Raw genomic sequence first — 26582 nt, 5'->3', positions numbered from 1 at the left:
AAAAGGAAAAAGTACATAAAAGAATTCATCAAATATCTTTACTGGTTAAAAGATGTTAACACGTGAAGTGATTTTTAAAATCGTTGCGCAAGCCAACACACAAAGCAGCACAACAACAATCTCTGTGCTGCAACAAAAAATGAATATCTCCCTAGAAATCCCGCGAAAAAAAAAAAAGAAAAATCACCTAAATACTTCTCTATTTCGTTATGTGTTTATGTTATTTTTAAAAACTAATTTCACTCAAAATTGTTTGATATTCTTATACCTAGTTGAATATAAATAAATATCAGAATACAATAAAACAAGACAAATGAATAAATGTGTGTAGCGAAAAATAACATTTATGATACTTATAATGCGAGTATGCATAAATTTCTTTGGACAAACTATATAAAAAAAAAATGATGCTCAAATAAACATGCACAACTAACCAAACGTTTGTATTATTCGAATGAACAGGTTTTCATATTATTGACATGTACCAATGCCAAAGAATGTATGTATATACACAAATATTCAACTTTTACAAAGTGGATAAAAATATGGAAAAATAATAAAATTTAAAGAAAAAAAAAAAAAAAAAAACACAAACGTGCAGGTTAATGAACCAAGAATAGTCTTAAAAAAAGAAGTTATAAAAATATATTTACCTTATCATAAACTGAATCTTTCACAATACAATGTTTTACAAGGCGAACGAGATAGAGAGTAGTCATGTGAATTTTGCGAATGAGTCTTAAAAAAATCGGTTGCGCAAAAAAAAAATAAAATAAAATCGAGCACAGCGAAAAAAGGTTAACAAAATGATGGGTGGCCAAAATCGGGGCAACCAAATGGGAAGAGAAATATGCATTACCTTTCTTGGAATGCTTTAATATTTTCGATACTGGTTTCAACGTCTCCTAGCAACATAACGATAATTTCTAGTTCATTCATACTAATAGAATTATCCTTAGATATTATCATTTTGTGGTAGGGTATGTCCACTAGTGCATTTCCTTCCATACCCGTGTAACGTGCTCCACCATCTTCGCGTTTTTCTCTTTCTAATATTGTCTTTTCAATTTTAATTTGATTATAAAAATGTTTAATTTTGCTTTGCAAAAAGCATGTAGACGGTTGATCAATGTTTACAACGAATTTATAAAAGGATTTAAACTTTTTATTGAGTAGAATCATTTTAATCATATTCAGCACAACAATAATCGAATCTACATTTAATAATACCGAATCTTCACTTAAGAGGAGATATATAATGTTTTTTATTTGCTGTCCTAAATTATTTATTTCTTTAATAAATTCGTTTATCTTCATTTCTTCTAAACTCCCTTCTTGTGTGACGAGCGAATTTGTATTATTTTTTTCACAGGATCCATTAGGAGGAATGTTCGTGTATTTTGCAAAATTTTCATTTTTATACAGATTTTCTTTCATTAAATCTTCTTTTTTAATGATACGTATTATTTGTTTATATATCTCATCCTTTACAAATGCTGCAATTAAACTTCTGGCATTATCTGGAAGGGCTTCATTTAACAATTTGTAATGTAATGAGTAGAAAATATCCCAATGAAAATGTCTCATAATAATGCATATACTGTTGTAGATACTTTTCGAGTATGTTTTAAATTTCCTATAATCATATAAAGTCCGGTGTAATGTTTTTAGAAATTCTAATGGTCTCCATTTGAAATTATGAATATTACTGTAATTTTCACTACTTCTTTTGCTAATAATTTTGGATATAACAGAACAAACGAATATAAAATGATACGCTTTAATTAACAAGTTATATTTAATTCTTTCATTCACCTCGGGGACACATAAAATTAGATTGTAACTATTTCGCATCATTAAATTGAATAAATACAATTCTGAATATATAAGAGGAAAGCAGAGTTCATTTATTCTTTCTATAAGTATTAGATAGCATAGGATGGAAATTTCTAAAGTTGAATTTTCCAAAGCACATGTATTTGTATTCGGTATTATAATATTTACACTTTCCAGAATACGTGGAATATTTGAATTAATTATACTTAATCTCCATGTTAAGCAGGATAAACATTCTTTTACAATAATTTCTTTTTTATTTTTGTACAAATTAGAGGATAAATTGGTGTACACCTTTAGACATTCCTCATAATCTAAATCATCATAATGGATATGCTTAAGTAATCTTTCTACATTTCTGTTTATTGGTAAATCAGTATTGTGATAACTTAAAATTTTCATGATAAAGGCTACAATTGAGTGTAAAGCCACATCCTCCTTATCATCTTCTTGTGCTTTTATAGATTCATCACATAAAACATTAACAAATTTACACATCGAAACTAATGTATCTAAATTGTTTACACGGTCATTATAATATGGACTTCCATCTATACTATAAAATTTTTCTAAAATCAGAGGCAAAATTTGAGCTATATATTTTGCTCTTTCTGTTGTTATTTTATTAACAACATGTGCAAAATATTCTAAAGATAATAATTTATATTGATAACTAATTTCAACTTTATGAAAAATGTTGTTGTATAAAACATATCCATTTTGGGGAGATACAGTAGTACTAATGACATACATTAATTCTAAATAATTTATATTTTTTGTGCAATTCTTTATTATCTCATTTCTGTAATCTTTTGAAGTGAATTGTCTTAATCTACCATCTCGTATTTCTACTCTATATTCTGGATATATAGTATCATGTGGATATACAGAATCATAATTTTGTCCTTCTCTGAATTCAAATTCGTCTTTTTTATCTAATATTAATATATCCTCAGTAAACTCATTTTCATTTTCCCTTATAATTTTGTTTACTCCTTGAATATATAATACTATATCCGCTAAATAATGACATGCATTCTTTTGAAATTCCGAGATTTTTAAATTCTTCAAAATGTATTTTACTAAACATGTCGTGTTGTTAATTGGATCTTTATTTAAATACTCATTTTTTAGTATTCCAAAATATTTCTGGAAATTACTGTTCCCTTCTTGTAGACATGATAGAATCTCTTTAACCTCATCAGGGATGATATTCTTTAATTCTTCCATAGCTATATGTCCAAGAGGGAGCCGTGAACGTTGTACTAACACGACTACACAGTCACCTTTGTCAGATGTGCTAACTGCTGAATTGAAAATGTTCGCAAGTATATTTTCGTTCTATATATATTTCCAAATGGGCAGTGTGTTTATATACCCCCCAAACTGTTATGTATCTCAAAAGTGCTAGATATATCGAAAGTGATATGTATGTCGAAAGTGTTAGACGTGTTTTTCCAAAAAGTCGGAGAAGTATCAAGGTGTTGATTATTTTGTGACAATGTTGAGTTGAAGGGTGCAAAAATGTGAATAATATATATATAATGGAAAAAATAAAAGATGCAGGGGTACAAAATCTGCGATGTGTTCAGTTGTGGAACACAGTTAGGTACACTCTACATGTGGAGGATGTAAGCATATAAAGAGAAAATAAGAAAAAAAAAAAAAAAAAAAGGTATGCAGAAAAGAAGCATGTGAAGAATATGTATGCATAAAATAGGCACGCGGAAAACCTGTATGAAGAAACTAGATAAGTACTTAATAATACGATGAATAAACATTTATAACATCAAATTAACAAAACGATCTCTGCTCCTGTGGCCCAACAATCACTTATCGTTTATTTCATCTCAAGTTAAATCTCAAAAGGACTGCTGAATTGGGCTAAAGTAAATGTATTTGCGAATCACCAGAATAAAAAATTAACAAACTACTATATCCCTCAGCTGCAAATCCGATAATCCAACGTTATGTGGATTTAGCAAAACGGGGATGCGCAGCACTGCCTGGGTGCTTGAAATGTGATATTTATTTTATGTACAGTTCAGGTTCTTTCAGGTAGTGAGTTCTGTATATGTAAATTATTTTCACACGTGAGAATTTGTGTATATATATATATATATATATATATATATATATATATATATTTATGCACTTGCCATTTGGGGCTTGGCCCTTTGGTGTTTGTTGTTCAAAAGAAAGATCCAGCAATTATAACGCTGTTTTTTATGGGGAAAAAAAATGTTCCCTTTTTTTAGAGGGGAACTCTTAAAAAAATTTTTTTTATGCTCCATTTTCTCTATCTCCATCTCTGTCCCTATCTCTATCCCTATCTCTGTCCCTATCTCTGTCCCTATCTCTGTCCCTATCTCTGTCCCTACCTCTGTCCCAATCTCTATCTCTTTTTTTTTTTTTTTTTTGTTCTTACATTTAGGTCAATATAAACAATAACAACTCCCTGTGTGGGTGTTGAAGTATTATTCTGAGGAAACAAAAAACAGCATTTATAATTATGTATGCATATATGTATACATATATATATATATATATAATTGTTTGAGTTAAGAAGCATTTATCGTAAAGGCTGCTATAAGAATAATGGCAGGGCGAAAGGCCCATTTTCTCTTTAAGTGATTTTATTTGTGCAGGTTCGTTAATTCATTATTTTTTATAATTGTTGTTGTGGTTGTTTTTACTGTGGACAACGTTTCACTTTATTTTTTCCCCCTTTTATTTGAGAAAATTTCTATATTTTATTTTTGAGTTACTAAAAAAGTTGTGCAAATAGGAAAATTGTTGTGGGATACAAAGTTCTTTGTATTTTTTTACATTTCTTGTATGGTTGAGCTGTTCATTTTGTGTTTATGGTAACAAGATGGAAAACAATGGTAAAAAGAAATAATGAAAAATAAAATCAAGTAAATAAATAAATGAATACATAAATGAATACATTAATGAATACATAAATGAGTAAATAAATGAGTAAATAAATGAGTAAATAAATAAGTGAAGCATGAAATTCAAAATGTTCAGATGTTTTTCCTTAAAATTGCTTGATCGTTTTTTGTTTTGTTTTGTTTTTATTTGGACTTGTGCACTGAGGAAAAACACAAAACTGTTATAGACACTGGTGCTGCAAAGACATGTGTACATGTGTGCATGTTCACATGCACATACGGAGATGGGTTGATAGTGAAAAGGCACAGAAATGCTGCTTCTGCATTTGCTTTCATTACATGGTTTCTTTACGTGGTTTCTTTACGTGATTTTTTTAAGTGGTTTCTTTACATAGTATCCATAGGTGACCTTCAGCATGTGCCACTCTCTACATGCAACCATCTGCGGATGCCCTTCATCATTTCCCCTTCATAATGTGTCCCTCTGCATGTAATCCTCGTAAATGTGAAAAAATTCCTCAGTAGAAAAAAAAAAAAAAAAAAAAAAAAGTAACATCAAGGTGCTCGTATGCCCATTTTGGTTTTAATTTTTAAGTATTTGTTGTGGTCTTGATTCTTCTTGATATTGTTTGACTTATTAGTTAAATACTTAATCGGCTGTTCTTGTGGTAAGTCCTTTTTCCTGTACTTGAGATAATTTAGAGTCTGGGGGCTTGATCGCTCTGTTTCCACATGCACCAGTGGAAGAATCGTATTGTTGGTTGAGGTTCCATCACTTAAGCGAACAAGGGATGATCTGTTAATCTTTATTTTGATATGCGATTCTGTGTATGTTTTGAAGTGCTCAGCTAGGGCTTTTATATCATAGTTATTTTGGTTTCCATTAATAGGGGTTTTTATAAATTCATCCCACATACCATCATAAAAGGACAATACGATGTAATTATCACATTGAAAGACCTTATGTTTTAGTTGTATTTCACCCATGACATATCCAGTTGATTTATGAATAGGAGTTGTTGGTAATGGGTCAATAATTACATTGTAATCAGTTAGCAAATATGGTATTATATATAAGTTTTTAAATTCGACATTTTTTTCATATTTTAATTTTAAATAATTAAAAACATCTTCATACGGTACATTTGTATTGTGCTGATTATTTATTAATTTCATCTTGTAATGAAAATAAGATGTATTTAAGAGATAATGAAACGTTTTAAGAAAATAGTTATTTTCATTATGCTTGTTGTTATCAAAATAACTCCTGTTGTAATTTCCATCCACGGGTTGTCCTCGTCTCCATCGATTTACATACGTAGGATAATTGTTATTTGTAAAATTATTCAAGTCAATATAATTAAACAAAACAGAACATTTTAATATTTCGTATAATAATTCATATTGTTTCTTATTGAAGGCCTTTACATCTTCTACAATCCTTTTTATTATAAAAAACCATGACAAAGAACAAAAATAATTTGTCAGTAAAAAACTATATGATAGGTATAACAGCAACTTTTTGTTACATGTAAGTATAATTTTGTGGACATCTACAAGATTCCATAAATTTAAATTTTTTCGTCCACTAATTCCGAATGCTAGGGATATATCAATTAAATAATTCGTGTCTATATGTATGGAATTTTCCTCTACATTTTCCTTTTCATTCATCACACATCCATCTTCATATTCATCACTGAAATTGTTTTTTACATTCATTAATTTTTCATTTATTACATTTTCTAAATATGTAAACATTTGGGTTGTATGGTAAGGATATATGCTTAAGGATAAAATTATATTCGAAATATTTTCTTGAGTTAATTTATTTTTATTCATTTTAATTTTTTTTTCAAATATTTGTATTGTTTTATGTTTTATCGTATCATTCTTAATGTAAAATAAGTACAAATTCAAAATTGATGAAAAGTTCGAAATGCTGTTTACATAATTATCGCAAAACTTAATTATTTCATGTGTAAGTTTGGTTTTTTCCATTTGTTCATTTGATGACGCTATAGATTTTTTTTTTTTTTTTTTCTCTCCCGTTATTTTATCATTGTCCATGGGAATATTATTCAACAAATTTGAATTTTCTCCTTCTCCCTCCTTGGAAAACGAACTGGAAGAAATTCCTTCACATTTGGTTTCATGATATCCGTAAGTTGTGTCTTCTTTAGGATTTCTTGGAGCATGGGTGAGGAAAGCAGTATCTTTCCCTTCGATAACATGAACTAAGGAAGACTCTAGTCTGTTCATAAGTTCATGCATATTTAAATATATAACAGCAAGATTATTTGGAACTATTAATTCCTTATTGTTTTTTATCTTCTGGAGTATTTTTCCTATTAGTGTCATCCCATTATTGTTGTTGTCGTCTCTTTTATCATATAGGATGATATTTTCTACATTTTTCGATCTCTTCAAATAATCAGTTAACTGTATCATATGATCTTCATTCATGTGATCTAATCGATCGTGTAAAATGTATGCCAAATTTCTGGTAGCCATTTCGTTAGGACCATTTTGGTAAATATTCAATATACATAACAAAGTATCGATTGAAAAATGGTTTCGATTTTTATTCAAAAAATTAATTATCTTATCTTTATAAAAAAATTTCATTTTATGATGAAAATTTTGGATATACTTAAAAATTATTAAAATCTCGTTATTCTCTAATTCGTCTCTTCTTTTCTCTGATATAGAGTAATATATATATTTTGGGGGGTCTTCAAATTCTTTGGTAGGTGTTAAAATTTGATCTGTCTCTTCATGTTTTCTGTTTTCATGTATATTAAAAAGGGTGTGTTCACCCTTCTCCCTTTGATGTGTTTTATCATCATTCCAGTTTTCTAAATTTGTTAATTGACTATTATTATAATCGTTCCTTAGATTCTCATTCCATAATGAGTTTCCTTTATGTGTAGAATTATTAAGAGTTTTTTCGCCTTCATCCGGAAATAATTCAATGTTATTCCTTCTTAGATCCATTTTGGGAAATGGCTCATCAAATAGATCACTAAAGCTGTACTTATTCTTCCCCTGTATGAAATCCGTTAGATTACTCATTTTTCCGTTTGTTGATCCATCGTTATAGGACATACTCAATTTATCATCAACAATTAAGGTGAGATAATTGTCTACATCCTTCAAATAGAAATTTTTGTAAAAGGACTGAATCATGTAATAAATCTGAATAATTTTCAAATTATCAAGTTTATCCATGTGGAGATAAAATTTCTCCAACAACATTTCCATTATGTTTAGACTTAGTGCATAATTCAGGTAGTACATACATTTAAGCAACTCAAATATGTTTCGCTCATTAATAAAGCAAATATAGTTTTGTATATAATTTTCTATATGTATAAAATATTCCTCAAAATAGCTATTATACCTTTTTAATGAATTCTTTGTGTTCAAATAATCAATTGGTATTAAATTATTTAAATTGTGTGAAGTCCTTTTTAACAGCAAGTTACATAAATTTTTTAAGACATCTAGTATAGAATGTATGGTTAAATTTTCGTTTCTCAATTTGTTTAAAATTTTATTTATTTTTATTTTTTCATTTTCAGATGTCTGTGATATATCAAGATAGTCATGTAATTTGTGTATATACAAGTTCTTATTTGTGTTCCCATGTGATATGTTGTTATTACTACTACCACTGCTACCAATATTACCGCCACTACCAATACTACCGCCACTACCAATACTACCGCCACTACCAATACTACCGCCACTACCAATACTACCGCCACTACCAATACTACCACCACTACCACTGTTTGAATTAATTTTACCACGATTTAGATGACTATTTAGCAAGTGGTTGTAACTACTAATTGAGTAATTATTATCACTCATACATTCAAAATGAGTTGATATAATTTTGCTATTGTATCCTTCGTTATCATGATTCGCGTAATTTTTTCTCACGCTCATTTTATCTGTGTAACTAGCTGTATTATCTGTCCATTTATTATTCCTCTTTACTTTCGCATTAGAATTACTACCTCGTGCGTTACCCTTATTTATTTTGCTACTTGTGAGGTACACTTTATTACCCTTGTATATATTATAAGGCTTATTTCCTTCAAATGTGCTTTCTCCATTTTCTTGTATTCGCCTTGTCTCAATATCAATCCTTTTCAGTCTCTTCAGCTGGTGAAATGTGGCTAGCTCGCGCTCTACTTTTAGAAGAACGTTTCTGGATGGTATCATGTTATTTTTAACGTAGGATGATCAGTCTACAGGGTCTTCTATTTCGGTTAATATGTTTAGTGTGTTTGATGTTTATCCCTCTAGAACACCTAAGTGTGCGTGAAACTTAACACAGTTACAAAGCAGCTATATAGAATTGAAAAAAAAAAAGAATATAGTCGGGGAACAGGGATAACTCCAAATGATTACAATATTTAAGATAAATTAAATAGGTTCATAAAAAAAAAAAAAAAAAAAAAAAAGAAAAAGAAAAAGAAATAAAAGATCGTTTCATCATTTGGCTATATAAAGCTAAAGGTGTACTCAGTATCACACCTTTTCTTGGTTGAAAAGTGGCCTTAAAGTGGCCACGTCGATTTAGTAAACACAAAACGATTGAGTGACATTGTCAAAACATGTCAGAACAAATACCCCTGGTAATGGGAAAATAAAATATCCTATTTGACAGTTATTTTACAAAAAAAAAAAAAATATATAAAAATATAAAAGAGAATAATAGAATAATAGAAGAAAAAAAATTAGCGCTTAATATTTGAAAGTTAGTATACCTAAGGTGCACATGTAGAGGATGTATTAAATGAGTGCCTGTTCTTTGCAATAAAAGTGGAGAGGGGGAAAAAAAAAAAAATAATAAAAAAAAATAAATAAACCAACGAACGAAGAAGGAAAGCGGTAATATATGGAAATTAAAACATTTTTGACAATAACTATGGCATAAAAGTTCTATGCAAAAACATCTCAGAAAAATGCACTATGTGATTATACTTGCAAAATACGTTCTGAGCATTTTCCCAATTAATAAGTAAAAATTCCCGCCTTCAAAATAAAAGAAAAAAAAAAAAAGGATAAAGAAAGATAAGATAGGACAAAAAATGGGTAAAAATGGGTAAAAATGGGTAAAAATGAGTAAAAATTGGCAAAAAAGAACAAAAAAAGGTAAAAACTGGCAAACAAGGCAAACAAGGGTAAAACAGATTAAAAATGTCCCCCTTATGTAAAAATATAGGTTAGGGACTCGCGTTTTTATATGTGCATAGATAGGGAATCATTATATTTGGTACCCTTTTACAATTTCGTTTAAACGTATCCGTTCTTTTTTCTGGCTTGCTCAATAATAGTAGCTCGTGAAATTTTTTTTTTTCCCAATTTTTTCCTTTTTTTTTTATTGCGAGAAATTGTTCTGCAGTTGTACACAGTTCTGTGTAAATAACCCTGTTTTAGGGTATTTCTCGCACTTTGGAACTATTTTCAAGAAGCCAATCCTATATTATACTTTTACCCAATTGAATTATACCTGTAAATTCACGCACTCATTGGTGCACTGACATATTTTCCATAAGATGAACCGTAAAATTTGGAATGCAATACTAAAAGATGATGTGAACAAATTTAAGAATGTCATAGAAAGTGAAAGCAATGTGAATTTGAACTTGCACAACAAGGAAGGGTTGACCATCTTACTATTTGGTATTGAAAATGGTTGTGCTGAATGCTGCTATTACTTGATAAATGAGCATAATGTGAATATATTTCTAAAAGATAAAAAAGAAAAGGATAATGCATTGATGAAATGCATGGCCCTTGGTCATGATATGATAAATGTGAGCAAATTATTAATTGAGAAAAAAATAGATGTAAATGAGAAAAACAGAAATGGAAAAACGAGTTTACATATAGCTAGTGAATGTAATTATGTAAAAGGTATAGAACTGTTATTAAAAAATAATGCTTGTATTAATGCTAAGGATAACGAAAACAATACACCTCTAATGTGTTCTATTAAAAGAAATAAAGAAGAAGCTGCTATCTTACTAATTGAAAATAATGCAGATGTTAATATAAAAGATAAGGATATGAATTCTGTCCTACACATTTGTGCAAAAGAACATTTAGGTAATATAGCTCAAATTATTTTATTAACTCAAAAGGTAGACATAAAAAATTGTCTTGATTATGAAAATAATTCACCGTTACATATAGCAGCTAAAGAAAATTTAAAAGGTTTATGCGACCTATTTTTGAAATACAAATTTGATGAATCTTTGAAAAACAATCAAAAGGAAACGTATAATGATATTTTAAAAAAGCATGAAGAAAATGATATTTTGAAAGAAAAAGAGAAAAAGAAAAGTTATCAAGAAAGAGAAATTAGAAAAAGGAAAAATTATGAAGAGAAAATGTTAAAAACTGATGTTTCCAACTTTCTCAAAATGCATAACTTAGAATCCTTAATTCCACGTTTTTATAAACATAATTATATATATGTTGACCAAGCATTTATACATATCCACGATTCCACATTGAAAAAGATGAACCTAAGTAAGGATGAACGTTATCTATTTTATGAAGCTCTCGACAAATATTATGCACAAATAGAGGAAGAGCAGAATGAACAAGACTTGGCTAATCGGCTTATCTTAGAAGAGCAAAGAAGAACAAGAAGACTCAAATATGTTTCCTACATAGTATCCTTAATATTCACAGCAATATTTATATATAGTCTTGTTATATCTCTGCTTAAGAGGGGGCGACTTTTTTTTTGAGCACATGTTGTGGTATAAAAAAAAAAAAAAAAAAAAAAAAAAAAGTGTATGAAAAATATGTATGCAATGATATAACGTAAAAAGACATGATAACATCACAAAAATTACATGTCCTAAATTCGAATTCTAAGTATAGCATCCATTTCATGCATATTTTTTTCCTCATGAATAATTACCCCCCCCCCCCCCTTACATTTAAATGATATACGGAAAAGTAACGACACCTCATTTTTAACACATCTCTCCATTCTTACATTTTTGATATATCACATTATTAAGCTATGATTTCTTTTCAGTTTATGAATAATTTTGAACTATACCCCATCTTTTTTTTTTTTTTTTTTTTTTGTTTATTATTAATTGTTATTCTTTCCCTTTTTTTTTTTTTTCTCTTTTTTTGTCCCTTTTTTGTAGTTATGTTTTGCCAATTTTCTCATTTTCGATTTAATTTTTTGGTGCGTATTTGTTCCAACTTTGTTGTAACACGGTCCTAATTTTTTCGTGACCATAATATATATTTTTTTTCAAATTGCATACAACTTACAACTATCATTAAACATCGACTATATTTTCACAACATATCATGATATAGGGTCCATTTGAGTAGAACTATATATATATATATATATATATATATATATATATATATATATATATATATATATATATGTGTAGCATTTTATTTCGCGCCTGAAACAATTCCTTTGTGGTGCACACATTGGAAAAGAAGGGGATACAGGGAAACTCTCCTTTATCAAAGGAGTGAAAATGAAAATCTAACACGAATACACGTTAGCCTTTATAGGCACGTGGAAAAATCGTTATGTCGCAAAAGGTAATATTGTTATTCATTTTTTACATTTTCATATTGCCATATCGAGTTAGTGCTGTCAGGTGTGCGACTCTATGGAAAAGGCCAAGATAAGGGATGAAAAAAGCTAAAATGGGGATAAACAAAAAATAAAAATGAATTGAAAAGTAAGCGGAAAAATATGCGGAAAAATATGCGGAAAAATATGCGGAAAAATATGCGGAAAAATAAGCGGAAAAATGAGCAGAAAAATGAGCAAAAATAAACGAAAAAATAAAACAGATTTTCCCCCTAATGCGTGTAAATTATGATATAATTCATTTAAGCATTTTTATCACTGCACATGTACTAAATTGCTGGACATAAGGACAAAATGTCCCTAGGCTGGGGAGTATCCAAGGAAATTTCCTTTGCGTTGTTAGAAATCACGAGCTTAACATTTTTTAAAAAAGAGGTACAAACCAGTAGCGGTTGTTTTGCGAAAGAAGCACGTATATATGTATGTACATATATGTATATGTTTTTATATGTTATATAATTTTTTTTTTTTTCCAAGCTCAGCATTAAATATACATTCTAATACTTCTGCATAAGTACAAAAAAGGTGCATTTTTTTTTTTTTTTTAAAGTACTTAAAAATAAAAACCAACATTCCCCGAGGGCCTTTAAATATGCGAATAAAATGCAGCTCTGATAAAAATGTAGGTTCTTCTGTTTTCATTTTTTTTATTCAAAGCGAAAACAAGGGTTGTATCATATGTTGTACTTGTTTTGTTCATATGATTAAGTAACTCAAAGAAGAGCTTATACATGGGATAGCTTACTTATTCGTATGTCCTTTGCAATTGACATGAATGTACATATGTAGATGTATGCCATTGTATACCCGTACGTGAAAAGAAACATACATAAGAACGTTCATACTTTTCCAAGGTAGAATAGAAGCATGCTTGGTGACATATCTGTCATGTGGACCGTGCACGATGCACAAGGACTACATTGAATGTGTAACCCTCAGTTTGTTCATACGGATATATGAATAAACGCATACATATACCCATCCCTATATATACATATATATACATACACGCTTGTACATTTGAGATTGCAGGAGGTGTTATACCCCTCCCCCCAATTCCTCATTGGAACTTCATATACTTGTAGAACATTATAACTCATACAAATACCTGACCACCAAAAAAAAAAAAAAAAAAGGCATGAATTAAGAGTCACTTTGTTTGTATTCAGAAAAAGGTTCTAAGGACAATAACACATTTATCACACCTTAATGTTCTTTAGTTTTATACTGGTCACTTGACCACAATGTTAAAATGTACTAATTTTATGAATCAAACGTTTTTTTTTTTTTTTTTTTTACTACTCTATTTTTAAGAAAAAATGATTAGAGAAAGGGAATACAATAGGCGCAAGAATAAAATGATGAAAAATCGAAATGAAATGGAAAGGAACTATCATTTTATGATAAAAGAATATGAAAACATATCCAACATAAGTGTACAAAACAATATAACAAATTTCAGAGTAATTAAAAATTTATTTATTTTAAATAATCTAATAGATCAAGTGAATAAACAACATTTAACCAATGTCTTTGAAAATATAGATGCCAAATTAACGTTTATACTAAAAAAAAATAACACGAATTTTATTTTAAAATTATTAGCAATATTTTATATAAAGCTTTGTACACACACAAACGGTAAAATAATTGAACATTATGACAATTTAATCGATATCACATTAAATAAACCTGTTGTTAATACTCCAAGTGAAGTGAAAAAATTGCATGAGAACTTCTTAAAAAATGTATTCCTTTTCACGTCCTTAATTTTATCTCAAATACATGAACGGATAGGACCGAACATTTCATCAATCATTGATTATTCAAGTAATAACTATTTTTGAGTGTAACATTTGTTGATAACACATATTTACATGCAAATAGTGATATTTGGTTTCCGTGTAATATACCCATTAGATTATTTTTATTCATTCTTTTTTACCCACATATGTATACCTTGTTATGAAATTCACTTCTTCTATCATAATGACTTATCATTAATTATGATTTGACCTTTTTGATGATTCCTCATTCTATACAATTGATAATTTTCTCCTCTTTCTTTCTCCCTAAATTTTTACTTCTCGATCAGAAAATATAAGAAAAACGGAAAACAAACAATTGAAATACTTCTACCTGGAGTGCATAAATAAAATAATAAAAACTTGTAGCATAAATACAATTGATTGTGAGAAAATTTACAAATTTCTTAAAAGAGAAATTGCTCAAAAAGAAGATTTAATTAAATATAAAGTTATTAAATGTCTGACGAATATGTTCATGGTGTACCCTGAGTATTCTATCATAGAATATGACTTTTTTGTAAATTACATAATTGGTAGCACAAGTGTAAGTACCTATGTTAGTCTGACTAATATTAGATGCATTATCAAATTTCTTACTGTCATATTTTGTAACTGTTCCAATGTGAAGTATAACAGAGGTAACAATGCCCGTTATGCAGTAAAGAACAGCATTAAAAATGGAACAGATGTTATGTCACCTTTCTCTAATAGTACATTTGGTGCAGGGGCAGAAGAAGATGAAGATGATGAAGAAGAAGAAGAAGAAGAAGAAGGGAAAAAAAACTCAGAACACAATGTTGAGATGAAAAATGAAGACAAAAAAAATTATACACATGAGAAAAAAAAAAAGAGGGACACCATATCAAGCAAACATATGAAAAATGAAGGGAAAAAAAAAAATTTTTTTTCAGATTTTTTAAAAATAGCTACAGATGAAATAGTTTCAAAAATTAGTAAAATAAAATTAGAAGAAAAAGAGGTGATGGAGAATTACATTAAGCTTGATCACGTTGATGGATTTTTATTTCGTAATAACCAGATTAACAAAAAAATTTTGAGAAAGAAAAAGGATATCTTACTAGTTTTTAATTTTCCTTCATTTCTGGTATATTTTAAAAGGACACTAATGAAAATGTTCACGGATTTTCATCATGATTACTCTGAATTGAAAAGGTTACACTTTTTAAAAAAGTTAGAGACATTCGGTTATTATTCAGATGTTTTACATAACTTTGAAATGAATATACCTAGTAGTGGAAAAATACACGAATTTTTCAGAAGGCAGAAAAGAAGAACATGTACAGGAACACCGTCATTTACATCGACATCGATTTCTGCATCTGAAGCATTGATAGGAGTAGAAACGAGAGATAACGATATGTTTATTAATTTTCTCTTGGAGATAGACTACAAATTGATGAAAGAAAAAGATGTATGTTATAATGAATTAAATGCATCTGTTGAAGAGAAAAAGGCTTTCAAGACGTACTGTAATTTAATACACAGTACTTTGTTAAAAATCGTTTTCTTCGAATTTTTTAGAAATTTATTATTTTTTTCGAAGAAATTTACTGGAAAATCAATTATAAAAATTATCAAATTGTTTTTACACCTTTTAGATGCCACATGTACAATTTGTGCCAGAAAGAAAATTACAAAGAGCCCACTTCATACGAATAATATAACAAATAGTTTTGAAATAAATTTTATCTTATTTCACTTCACGAACATTGTAGCTGAATTAATTAGTCAGAAAAAAAAAGATATCTACACAATTGTTAAAGAAAAGGAATACAAAGCAAGGAAGAGAGGAAATTGTCAAATAAATAACAGTAGCGAATATGATGAAGACGAAAAGGAAATCTATATATTTAGCAAACGTGAGGATCTTAGCAAGGAATCGAATGAATTGCATGACAAATTGGAAACCAAAGAGGAGAAAAATTTTGCATTTTTTGAAAAAAAGACAAATTATAAGAGTGAAAGTAGTGCTATAAAGAACAACCACCATCTTAATAATAAGGGAACAAGGAGTTCCACACATGGTGGAAATGAAAAATCGAATGATACCATTAGTTGGGGTACTAAACACATGCATGATAATTGCATTTCAACAAATGATAAGCATAGAGGGAGTAATGAAACAGATAAATATCACATAAGGAGTAGTACATACGACCAAAAAGGGGAAGAGAAAACAGCTGGAAGCGAAATGAAAGGGGAGATGGAAGATATGATGAAGGAAGAAGTTGCGAAGAAGAAAAATAAAAGGAATAAAGATGAGTCGATGGGAGAAGATACCAAAGTAAGAATTTACATAGAAAACCAAGTAAAAAAATATTTAATACAAAACAATGATATGAACATGGATGTAAATGAAAAGAAAAAAAATGATATAATTCTTAAAGGGTTAATAATTTTGTACAATAAAGTAATAATAAATAATAATAACATAAAGAAGGATAAATACGAAAAATATGAAAAGTTTTTGAAACTTATTATAAATAATATGAATGGTATTCACATAGATATAAACTTAGTTAGACACATTATAAACTTATTTTTAAATATATTTTTAAAATTTCCATACTATATATATAATTTAATAACCCTACTAGTAAATTATATAACCATAATTAATGCTAATTTCATGACTTCCTTAACACTAAATACATTTGACGATATAGAAAAACAAGTAAGTATATTAATGATAAGCTCCGTTTCTTTGAAGCAGATATTGTATTATTCATCCGGATTTTACAAAATGTATCATTTGAACAATTTAATATTGTGTATATTTGATATATGCAAACTGTTCTTGTCAAAAGTGCAAACGCATCCATTGAAAACTATTAATGAACTCAGGAAAATCATTTCCTTTTCCCTTATTCATTCTATCACATCTACAATTGTGTATGAGGTGATACGGAATGTATCTCATACTCTCTGCTGCTATAGGGATGATAGCGATAAAAATAACACGGTTATAAATGAAAATGGAAAGGAAGAAATCTCAGCAACAGAGACACAGGTAAAAAATGTGGAGAAATATTTCACGAAATATGAGTTGGCTTATGATAATGTCCTTTTCAAACTCCTAATGGATATGCTACACGAAATGCTTAACGAGATTGAAGAAGAAAAAATGCAATGTTTTATTAATTCTTATGAAGAACAAATCAAAAAAAAAAAGATGAACTCGGCAAATTTTTTCATCGTAGATAATTTATTTATCATGGTTTACATACTGAAAAGTGTGCACGTCATTTTAGCATCAGATATGTTGACTTTTCTCTTTTTCGATAAAATTTATAAAATTGTGCATATGTCATTTAATTTTTTGAGTAAAATATATCAATTAAAAAAGGATTATTGCGATATCGATTATGAACATTACGAATCCCAAACATCTAATATAGACCACATGGGAAAAAAGAAAGAGAAATACATGAACAATGGAGGTTATTCCAAAAGAGCAAGAGAAATGACATTTTATTTCTTCGATCATGGATTTACTCAAATGTGTAGGTTAATAAACATTGAAAATATTCTTTTGATATTTCTGATATACATTCTGAAGATTTTCTGCCGAATTGTCAAATTCGTGAAGAGCATGAAAAATGAGGTTCCCATGGGCTATATTTTGAATGGAGAAATGGCTAACACTAATCTCATGTGTGAAAAATATAAAAATAACATATCCAACAATGATGAAGATAAGTCTGTTCCTCTTAACACTTTCCACAAGAACGAAAAATGTAGCAGCAGCATTGGTAGTTCAGGGAATATTTCGTTTCTTCCAATATGGCACGCATTGATTCAGGAAAAATCTGATGAAGAAGTTCACTTTGACCTTTTCCTGAGTTTATTAATTAACTTTGTCAAAAATAAAGACAAAGGCAACTTTAACAATTCAGTTATTAACATCTTGCAAAGAGAAGAAGCAAAATGCAAGGAAAAGAAGGGAAATAATAATAATGCCACTGCCTGTACAAGGAAAAGAAAGAAAAAAAATATATTTGAAGATGATACAGAATTAGAAATCCTAAACATATTGACAAATAATTATGACGTTTATTACGAATTAGTTCTAACTTATTTTATAAAACTCTTCGAATTGTATGTAGAAAAAAAAAAAAATTTTAATTTGATAATAAAAAATATTTACAGATGTATTTTAAATGTAGATTTAAATAAAAATGAATTAATAATGTATTTACTAATATTAGACAGATTTTTAAAAGCTAAATTTTATAACAAAAAAAAAGGGAAATTATTTAAATGTATGTTACCTATATTTAATGTATTAAATAATCATTTTATGAATAAAAATAGTGGACTCTTAAATGTTTTACTTATAAAAAATATGACCCATTTTATTAGTCAGAATGATCAGGTAGATTCGTACATCTTCAGTTATGCTACAAAGCTGTACGAAGCATATTCAAAACAAATGTTCCAGGAAAATTATTTGTGTGTCGTTTTTTCTATTTTTATAAAAAATGTTATTATATCTTACATAAAAATTGAAGATAATAATAATTATATAACGAAAAATTGGACTAATATAAAAAAAAACAAATTATTTAACGCAGAAGAAGAACTCTTCCCCTCTAGTAATTTAAGTACGACTTCCCTAAATAGTACTGTATTTTTAGATATGTCAAGTAAACAGGAACATTCTAGCATTTCCAAAGCTAAAAGAAGAAAACCAAAAAATTTGTCCCTCAATGATTATCCCCTTTCTCTTACACACTTTCAAACGTTGGACTTATGCCAACTGAAGAATCATTTCGAAAGACAGAAGAGAATTTTTTTTTGGAAACAGATTAAAGGAAGAACAACAGGTATTATTATCTCAAAGGGTGTTAAAGCAAATTGCGAAATTAATACTTCACGAAATTGTATAGATACCGTTGCACCTAATGATGCACCAGATCAACCAAACTGTGTCGAAGTAGCAGAAAATGCTAAACATATTGTTAAAAAAAAGGAAAAAAGACTTTTTGATTTCTTCGCTATATATCTGAACATGTTGAAGATAATTCCACACGACAATAAGGTGTTCACGCACGTTTTGATAAACTTCAATACTGTGGTAAGAAAAATGAACAACCGACTCAACATGTGCAAGGTGAAGAACTGTCTAGAAATCGTCTTGGCCTATATACTAAAAATGGAGGGGGATAATACATACAGCTTCGAAATTGTGAAGGGGAAGCACATCATCAGTTTGTTTAACAATCTGCTAAGCATTCTACAAAAAAAGGAAAAGAAAAACAGAAAAAGATATAGCACAAAAAGAGGTATCGAAAAGAGTAGTAGAAGTGGCGAGAGCAGTAGAAGTGGCGAGAGCAGTAGAAGTGGAGACAAGAGTAGAATTAGTGACAGGAGTAGTAAAAGATGCAACCAAAATGGTGCACAAAGGATCGGTCGTATGAAAGGCACAATGAATGCTTTACAGAGAAAATTTGGCACCCAGATTGAAAACCAAATATTGAGCATATTTGAAATTTTGCTAAATTCGTATGAAAAAAAATCAAACAGTATCCTGTTCAGGACTATTAATATCTTGTTCAGTTTATTGAAGAAGAATAAGTTAAAAAGATTTATGTATAAAATATCCTTGATGATACAGAAAAGTATATTTTTGGAAAAGGATAAAAGTATACTACAAGATGCAATTATGTGTTTATATAAACTACTGAAAAACAATATTGTAATTCCATTACATAAAAATTTTGATTACTACCTTTTAGTAATTTATAACAACTACTGTGAAAAGAAGATGAACAATTATTTTATGAAATTATTGAAATTAAGGATTCGTATGCATGGTTTTTTTAATGTCAAACATTGGACAAAACTGTTCGATAGTATTTTAAATAATAAAAATATGCTCCTTTATGATCTCATAAAATATAGGTCTAAAGGATCCTACTCTAAATATGAATGTAATATTGATAATAAGAATTCGTTTGAACAGGATTCTAAGAAGAAGGAGAATAACTTATTAGCAAATGAAAAACAATTAAGTGTTGAACTGAACAGTTGTCCAACCTTCTATACCTCATTATTTAATAAAAATTTTGAAATTAACATGCATATAAATTTCAATGAAGAAAATATACAAAAAAAAAATAACTCAATTAGAGGAACAAAATCGATTTATTTTTTTGACGTCTTCAAAATGAGGCAAACTGATTTCACTTTTTCTCATGACACAAAACATTTCGCCATGAAATTGTTATTATTTTTTTTGAAAAATATAAGTCTTTCTCCTTTTGTGTATATACACAATGATCCTTATTATGTCAACTATGTGAAAAAACGAATGAAGGGGCAAATATTGAGCAACTATAAGGTGGATTCTGCAGGAGGAATGAGCGGACGGATTATAAACAGCTCTAACATGAAAAGAGTGAAAAATGAGAAAAACATTTTACGAGAATATAACAATAAAAAGCTATTCTCTCTCAGCAGTGGAAGAGGTAGTAACACATTCAAACTGGGTAGAAGTGACGTTAATGATAGTAGTAGAGATAGAAACGGTAGTAGCAGAAGTAGTATTAGAAGTACTAGTAATCAAGAAATGGCTCAACAGGTAAATGCTTTGGATGAAATGAATAAGACGCTGTATTCGTTTCATGATAACTATAACGTGAGGAGAGATAGATGTGAAAAGGAAATTAATCATAGTAACAGGAAAGGTAAGATAAAGGACAAAATTAGTTGCATTGAAAATATTCTCTTTCGTAGGAAAAGAGCCAAAAGAGAGTGCATAAAATGGGAAGAAAAATTTAACAGTGCAGATATAGAAAATATCATCGATAATTTTTCTTTATATGATAATTTTGAACAAATTCTAAATATTATATTACATAATATAAATTATGGAATAAGATATTATAAATTGTCCAGAGTAGCCATAAAAGCATTAGTGCGATACTTAAAGATTTTTAAGCGTTCCAAAATTATTCTTGATGATTTTTCAAATAGTAATGAAATTATGTTGCTCACAAATTACGAAATAAATATTTTCACCTCGCTAAAGATCTATTATGAATCGTTTAATTTTATATATTTAAGTTACAAAAATGATAATTCTGTAGGAGGGGATAATTTAGATGTTGCAGAAGATAGGAAAAATGAGTACCTGCAATTTTCCCACTTTTTCCAATATCCCTTGATGCGTATATACAATTTGTTTTTATTTCTAAATAGAATTGAATTGTGCAATTCGCACTCTAAATTTGTTGAGTACTTTTTTTATTTTGCCATTAAGACCTCCAGCGGAGTTAAGAATGAAGATCCTCAGTGTGGTACCATGGGAAAGAGTGATTCGTTTAGTAATGACAATGCTTCTAACAATGGTGATTATTCCAGAAATGAGGAGAGTGTGCGTGATAACACATGCATGAAAGGAAAAAACAAGGGATCCGCGATAAATTTCTCCCTATTTTTTTCAGAATTCGACTCATGTGTATATTACCTCTTTTCCCATAAGTCGTTCAGCAACTACATAATAAATAACGAAAAGGCACAAAAGAATCTGAGCATGTTCAATATAAAAAGTGTTGTAAAGCATATTAGTTATCTTTTGTACGACACGATTGTTTTATACTTTTGGTCTTTTGAAGATAATAAAAATGAGGAATTCCTAAGCGAAATTGTACATAAATTTTTTACATGCATGAATGAGAAGGCAAGATGTTTATCTATTTTCTATTTCAGTGTATTTTCAATTTTTATACAATTTTTAAATGTTGTAAGAATATGTTATAAGGATATTTTTATTAGTAGGAAAAGTTATTTAATTTTTAAAACACTAATACTTTTCTTATGTTATCATTTGAAAGAACATGAGGAGAAATTAAAAAAGGAAACGAAGGAAATATACTTTACATTCATATTTGGTTACTTATGTTTGATTGAATTTTCATGTGATACATCTTATCATATGAGCAATTCTATTGCTCACCATAGAGATATAGAAAAGAAGAAAGAGCCCATACCCAATGAGTATGCCACAGATAGTTTTAAAGAAACATCTAGGGATAAAGACTCAAACACATGTAACAGCTGTTGTGAAACAGATACACATTGTTCTCATAGTGAAACAAAGCACAATTATGAGGATATATCAAGGGGCCCTTTTTTAAACACAGTTCTAAGTTATATACTGAAACATTTAGTAGTTTCGATAAATGAAAAAATACTACCAAGTGTGCTTGAATTCATATCCATTGCGTATGCACACTTGGAGAATATGAAAACTCAGAGGATCCAGTATAGTGTACTTTGCAATGTATTCACATTAAACCTATTTGTAGTTAATAATTTTTTGACAAAAAAAAATTATGATGGAGCAAATAGTAATAATATCAGTAGTGATAAGCATGTAGGAGTGCATAATAGAGGATCAGCAGGAGGGGAATTGCTAACGCCTTTGTGGAACTCCGTTCTTAGTTGTTACACCCTTTTGAATAAGTTGGAAAAGGAGCAAAAGTTGGATAAGTTGGAAAAGTTGGAAAATGTGAAAACAGAACCCACCAAATTATCGGGAAAAATGAAACTCCTCCTGCAAGAGCTCTTCCTGAAGAAAATGAACTTTCTGAAAGACGAAAAACTGAGCAGTAGGGTACTTAAGTTTTTTTTTCAAAATTGTTCTATTAATGATATAAATAATTATCTATTGGAAATGAAAAAATATAAAGATTATTTTTACAAAATTATATATGAAAATGACTTACCGAGATTGAAATTGTTTTACGTAAAAGTAATCGTTTTCATACATTTCATCAACACAACAGATATGATGAATGAAAAGAGTAAAATGTATTACACACAACAAATATTGGACGTTTTTATTTCTTTCTCATGCAAGATGAAAGCAGTATATCTCTACGCATGTGACTATAAAAAAAGAGCGAATATAATCACAAAAAGGGTGGAAGCGAAAAACATGTACAGAAATAGTCAAATAATTTATTCATTCATAAATGTTATTCAGAATATATTTACCCTTATGAAAAATAGAGAAGACTCAATCATTTATTACTTTATAAAAAATCTAATAAAAAACCACATTGCACCAATATTAGTAGTTAATTATTCAATTGATAAGATTCATTACGAAGATGTTATACCAACAAATTCATGTGTAGAAGACATTATTGTATATCCTGTAAAAATTTTAAATTTATTTTTTAATTTATTTATTAGTAGATATGCATTAGTAAGAAAAATACTAATTCCATTTATCTCTTTTATTCACAAAGTTTTTCATATTTGTGATAAGAATAACGTGAACATTATGAAAGCCTTTTTTATATGTCAAATAGATCAAGGGGAAAACATTAGTTTATTAAACTTGCCGGATAAAAATCTGTGCATACACAATAATTTCGTTAAATTAAGTGTAGTACATACAGAAAATGATATTATAACCGTATATTTCAAAGAGGTGATAAACCTTTTTAGAAATTTTGCATTTAAGAACTCCTCTTTTTTTAAGGAAATACTTGCTGATATTAATGGGGACGAAAAGATCTTAGTATATAACTTGATCAAAGAAGCAATGGATATGGAAAAACAGACAGAGATGAAGAGTAAGCAGAGCATAGAAAAATTGGACTTCAGTTTTGTAAATTAGTTTCAACTGGATGATCCATTATAATTTGGGTAACCCCCCTTTTTTTCCGAAGTAACTACCAGATGAATGTGAACTGTGTCATATGCCTTTTACATGTCTAACCGCCACTTGCTTTATCAACCATAATTACAACTGAATTTGCGTCTGTAGCCGGAGTTATATGCTATTTTTTATTATTTTTCTCAACGTCAAAAATGTACATAATGGTTGTATGCAGCATGTTTTCTCTCCGTTTTAACATACACGTTGTAAAATATCCATGGGAAATCTTAATTTTGTGTATCTTCATCGTTTTATGATATTATAGTTCTTTTTTTTTTTTTTTTTTTTTTTTTTGCTTCCATTTTGCATGAACTTTGCTTAGTGTTCTTAAACCTCGTAAGCTTTTCTGTCCACATTGCAACTCTGAAACTGCTCTTCATATGTCACTACCACATAGATGAACTATTACCTCAAAAAAGGATTTCGCTTCACATAGATATATATAGAGAGATATACATACATAAAGCATTACGCCTGAAGATTATTTAAGCTAAATATTCCTTTTTATATGAAGGAGTTTATGGAACCTATTATGTTAGATGTTTTCCATGGCGAAAAAAAATTCCCATTTATTCGTTTTAGAAAAAGGTAATCTGTATTTTGTTATACAGATGTATGTATCGACGTATGTATTGACTTATGTAACAACGTATGTATTGACTTATGTATCGACGTATGTATGAATGTGCATATGCCTATGCGTGTGCGGATTGGTTCTATCTGTTTCATCGTAATAACAACCGGTAAATATCTCTTTTCCTTTGAGAAAAGGGAAGTGTTAGGAGCGTAATTGGATTACCAAAACTTTGGTACATTTACATAAAAGGCAGTCTGCTTCTTAAAACCAAAAAGTGCGTTGATAACAGTGGCAAAGTTTTTTTAATGTACAAGCAACACGTTGTGTACTATGTAATTTTCCTCTTATGTATTATATAATTCTTCCTCTTCTGATCTTGTATGACAGTTTTTTTTCTATGTGAATTGTATACTAATGTCATGTGAAAAATAATTTCATCACTATTGTATAAAAACGCCAACGTTTTAAAGAGAATATTTTTTCACATTATCTACAAATTTCTATAGGTAAAACGCGATTTAACTTTTGTGCTCCACAAATGGGATACGCCAGCAAAATAAATGTATAAACCAAAGAAATACAAAAATGAAAAAAAGCTATTTTATGATGTTTTCCTTGTTTATGTATGAATAGTAATATTCAAGCAAAATGAATAGGAAGGAAAAAATATATATATTTGGCAAACTTCACTACGAAAGTGCACCAAACACCTAGAGGTCTTCTCCACCCACAAATGGTTCCTTTTCTATGTTCCCATATACACTTATTGCTAGTTGAAAAAAAAAAAAAAAAAAAAAAAAAAAAAAGTAACTATGTTTTTTCTTTCAGTTGGAAAAAATTAAGTACAAAAAATGGCATGTCGAATGTTTACAACTAATTAGCACTTTTAGTGTATGCAAAAAGTCCCTTGATCTACAATATTTTTGAATTTTAACCCCTTTTTTTTTTTTTTTTTACTTTTTTATTTTATTATTTTAGTATTTTTTATTTATTCATTTATTTTTTTTTTTTTCTCAAAGTCGAAATGAAGGAATGTTCACATATGATCGGACTAGGTGACTTTTTTGCAGACGCAAAAAAATGTTGGATACTTTTAGCAAGCAAATCCCCAAGAAGAATAGAGTTAATGAAGTTAATGGGGGTAAAAAATTTACATGTTTGTGAATCAGGATTTGAAGAAAATTTAGATAAAAACAAATTTTCTTCTGCTGAGGAATATGTTAAGGAAAATGCAATAAAAAAAGGACTAAACGTGGCAGAACATGTCTGGTTTGGAAACAAAAGAAGTAATCAAAACGAGAAGAACTCAAAAGCTGAGGCAGGAAAAAGTGAACACGTCAATAATGTTCATTTGGTTGATGACCTGGATAATAAGAACAACATAAATAAAACTGATATAGAAAAAGTAAATAAATATCAAGTCAAAAATTTATATAGTAATTATAACCCTATGCCAAATGTTATTATCTCATGTGACACTATCGTTACACTAAATGATGAAATAATAGAAAAACCTTTAAATAAAAAACATGCCCATGAAATATTAAAAAGGCTATCATCTAATATCCATTGTGTTTATACAGCTGTTTGTATATTTTTATATAAAACAAAAGTACCTATCACATTTATTGAGAAGACACATGTACATTTTGATAATTTATTAGAACAAGATATTTCAGAATATTTAAATTCGAATGAACCATATGATAAGGCCGGTGCTTATTCCATTCAAGGGGTTGGTTGTCAGTTTATAAAAAAAATTAATGGTTGTTATTACAACGTTATGGGATTACCAATTCATAAATTATCCAAAACATTAACTCAGTTGTGCAAGGAGAGTAAAATATTCTGTTGATAAGAGCAATCAGCTAAGAATTTAAAGGGTTGTACAATATATATTTTTTTTTGTTATAGTATATAATCAGAGCATACACACAGAGACATGTGTATATCCCACACATTTGTATATGCAAATTCATATGCATGTCAACGCTGTTATTGTATTTATGTAGAAAATAACCTTTTCCATTTTTATCTTATACCATGTGTTGTATTCTAAATATGAACACTAACAAAATGTTACATAGATCATTAATCCCAA

General features: G+C 28.9%; 5 protein-coding genes across 5 annotated transcripts; 3 read left to right on the top strand and 2 right to left on the bottom strand.

Annotated features, from left to right (window-relative positions):
* Nucleotides 1-855: 855 nt before the first annotated feature.
* On the bottom strand, nt 856-3066 carry PGO_141420 (hypothetical protein, conserved; the record flags this gene model as incomplete). Its single annotated transcript, XM_028690136.1, has 1 exon — nt 856-3066. The coding sequence occupies one exon, from the start codon at nt 3064-3066 to the stop codon at nt 856-858; it is 2211 nt and encodes a 736-aa protein (XP_028545937.1).
* Nucleotides 3067-5288: 2222 nt separating this feature from the next.
* On the bottom strand, nt 5289-8966 carry PGO_141410 (hypothetical protein, conserved; the record flags this gene model as incomplete). Its single annotated transcript, XM_028690135.1, has 1 exon — nt 5289-8966. One exon carries the CDS (start codon nt 8964-8966, stop codon nt 5289-5291), a length of 3678 nt encoding a protein of 1225 aa, XP_028545936.1.
* A 1340-nt stretch (nt 8967-10306) lies between these two features.
* PGO_141400 (hypothetical protein, conserved) lies at nt 10307-11509 on the top strand (the record flags this gene model as incomplete). The annotated part of the gene is made up of 1 exon (XM_028690134.1): nt 10307-11509. The coding sequence occupies one exon, from the start codon at nt 10307-10309 to the stop codon at nt 11507-11509; it is 1203 nt and encodes a 400-aa protein (XP_028545935.1).
* A 2209-nt stretch (nt 11510-13718) lies between these two features.
* Nucleotides 13719-23862, top strand: PGO_141390 (hypothetical protein, conserved; the record flags this gene model as incomplete). Its single annotated transcript, XM_028690133.1, has 2 exons — nt 13719-14229; nt 14495-23862. 2 exons carry the CDS (start codon nt 13719-13721, stop codon nt 23860-23862), a joined length of 9879 nt encoding a protein of 3292 aa, XP_028545934.1.
* A 1643-nt stretch (nt 23863-25505) lies between these two features.
* PGO_141380 (septum formation protein Maf domain containing protein) lies at nt 25506-26336 on the top strand (the record flags this gene model as incomplete). Its single annotated transcript, XM_028690132.1, has 1 exon — nt 25506-26336. The coding sequence occupies one exon, from the start codon at nt 25506-25508 to the stop codon at nt 26334-26336; it is 831 nt and encodes a 276-aa protein (XP_028545933.1).
* Between the last annotated feature and the right edge of the window lie 246 nt (nt 26337-26582).

The sequence above is a fragment of the Plasmodium gonderi genome (genome assembly GCF_002157705.1).
Source record: "Plasmodium gonderi DNA, contig: Chr14, whole genome shotgun sequence".
Taxonomy (NCBI): domain Eukaryota; phylum Apicomplexa; class Aconoidasida; order Haemosporida; family Plasmodiidae; genus Plasmodium; species Plasmodium gonderi.
This window is presented reverse-complemented; position numbering and strand designations above follow the sequence as displayed.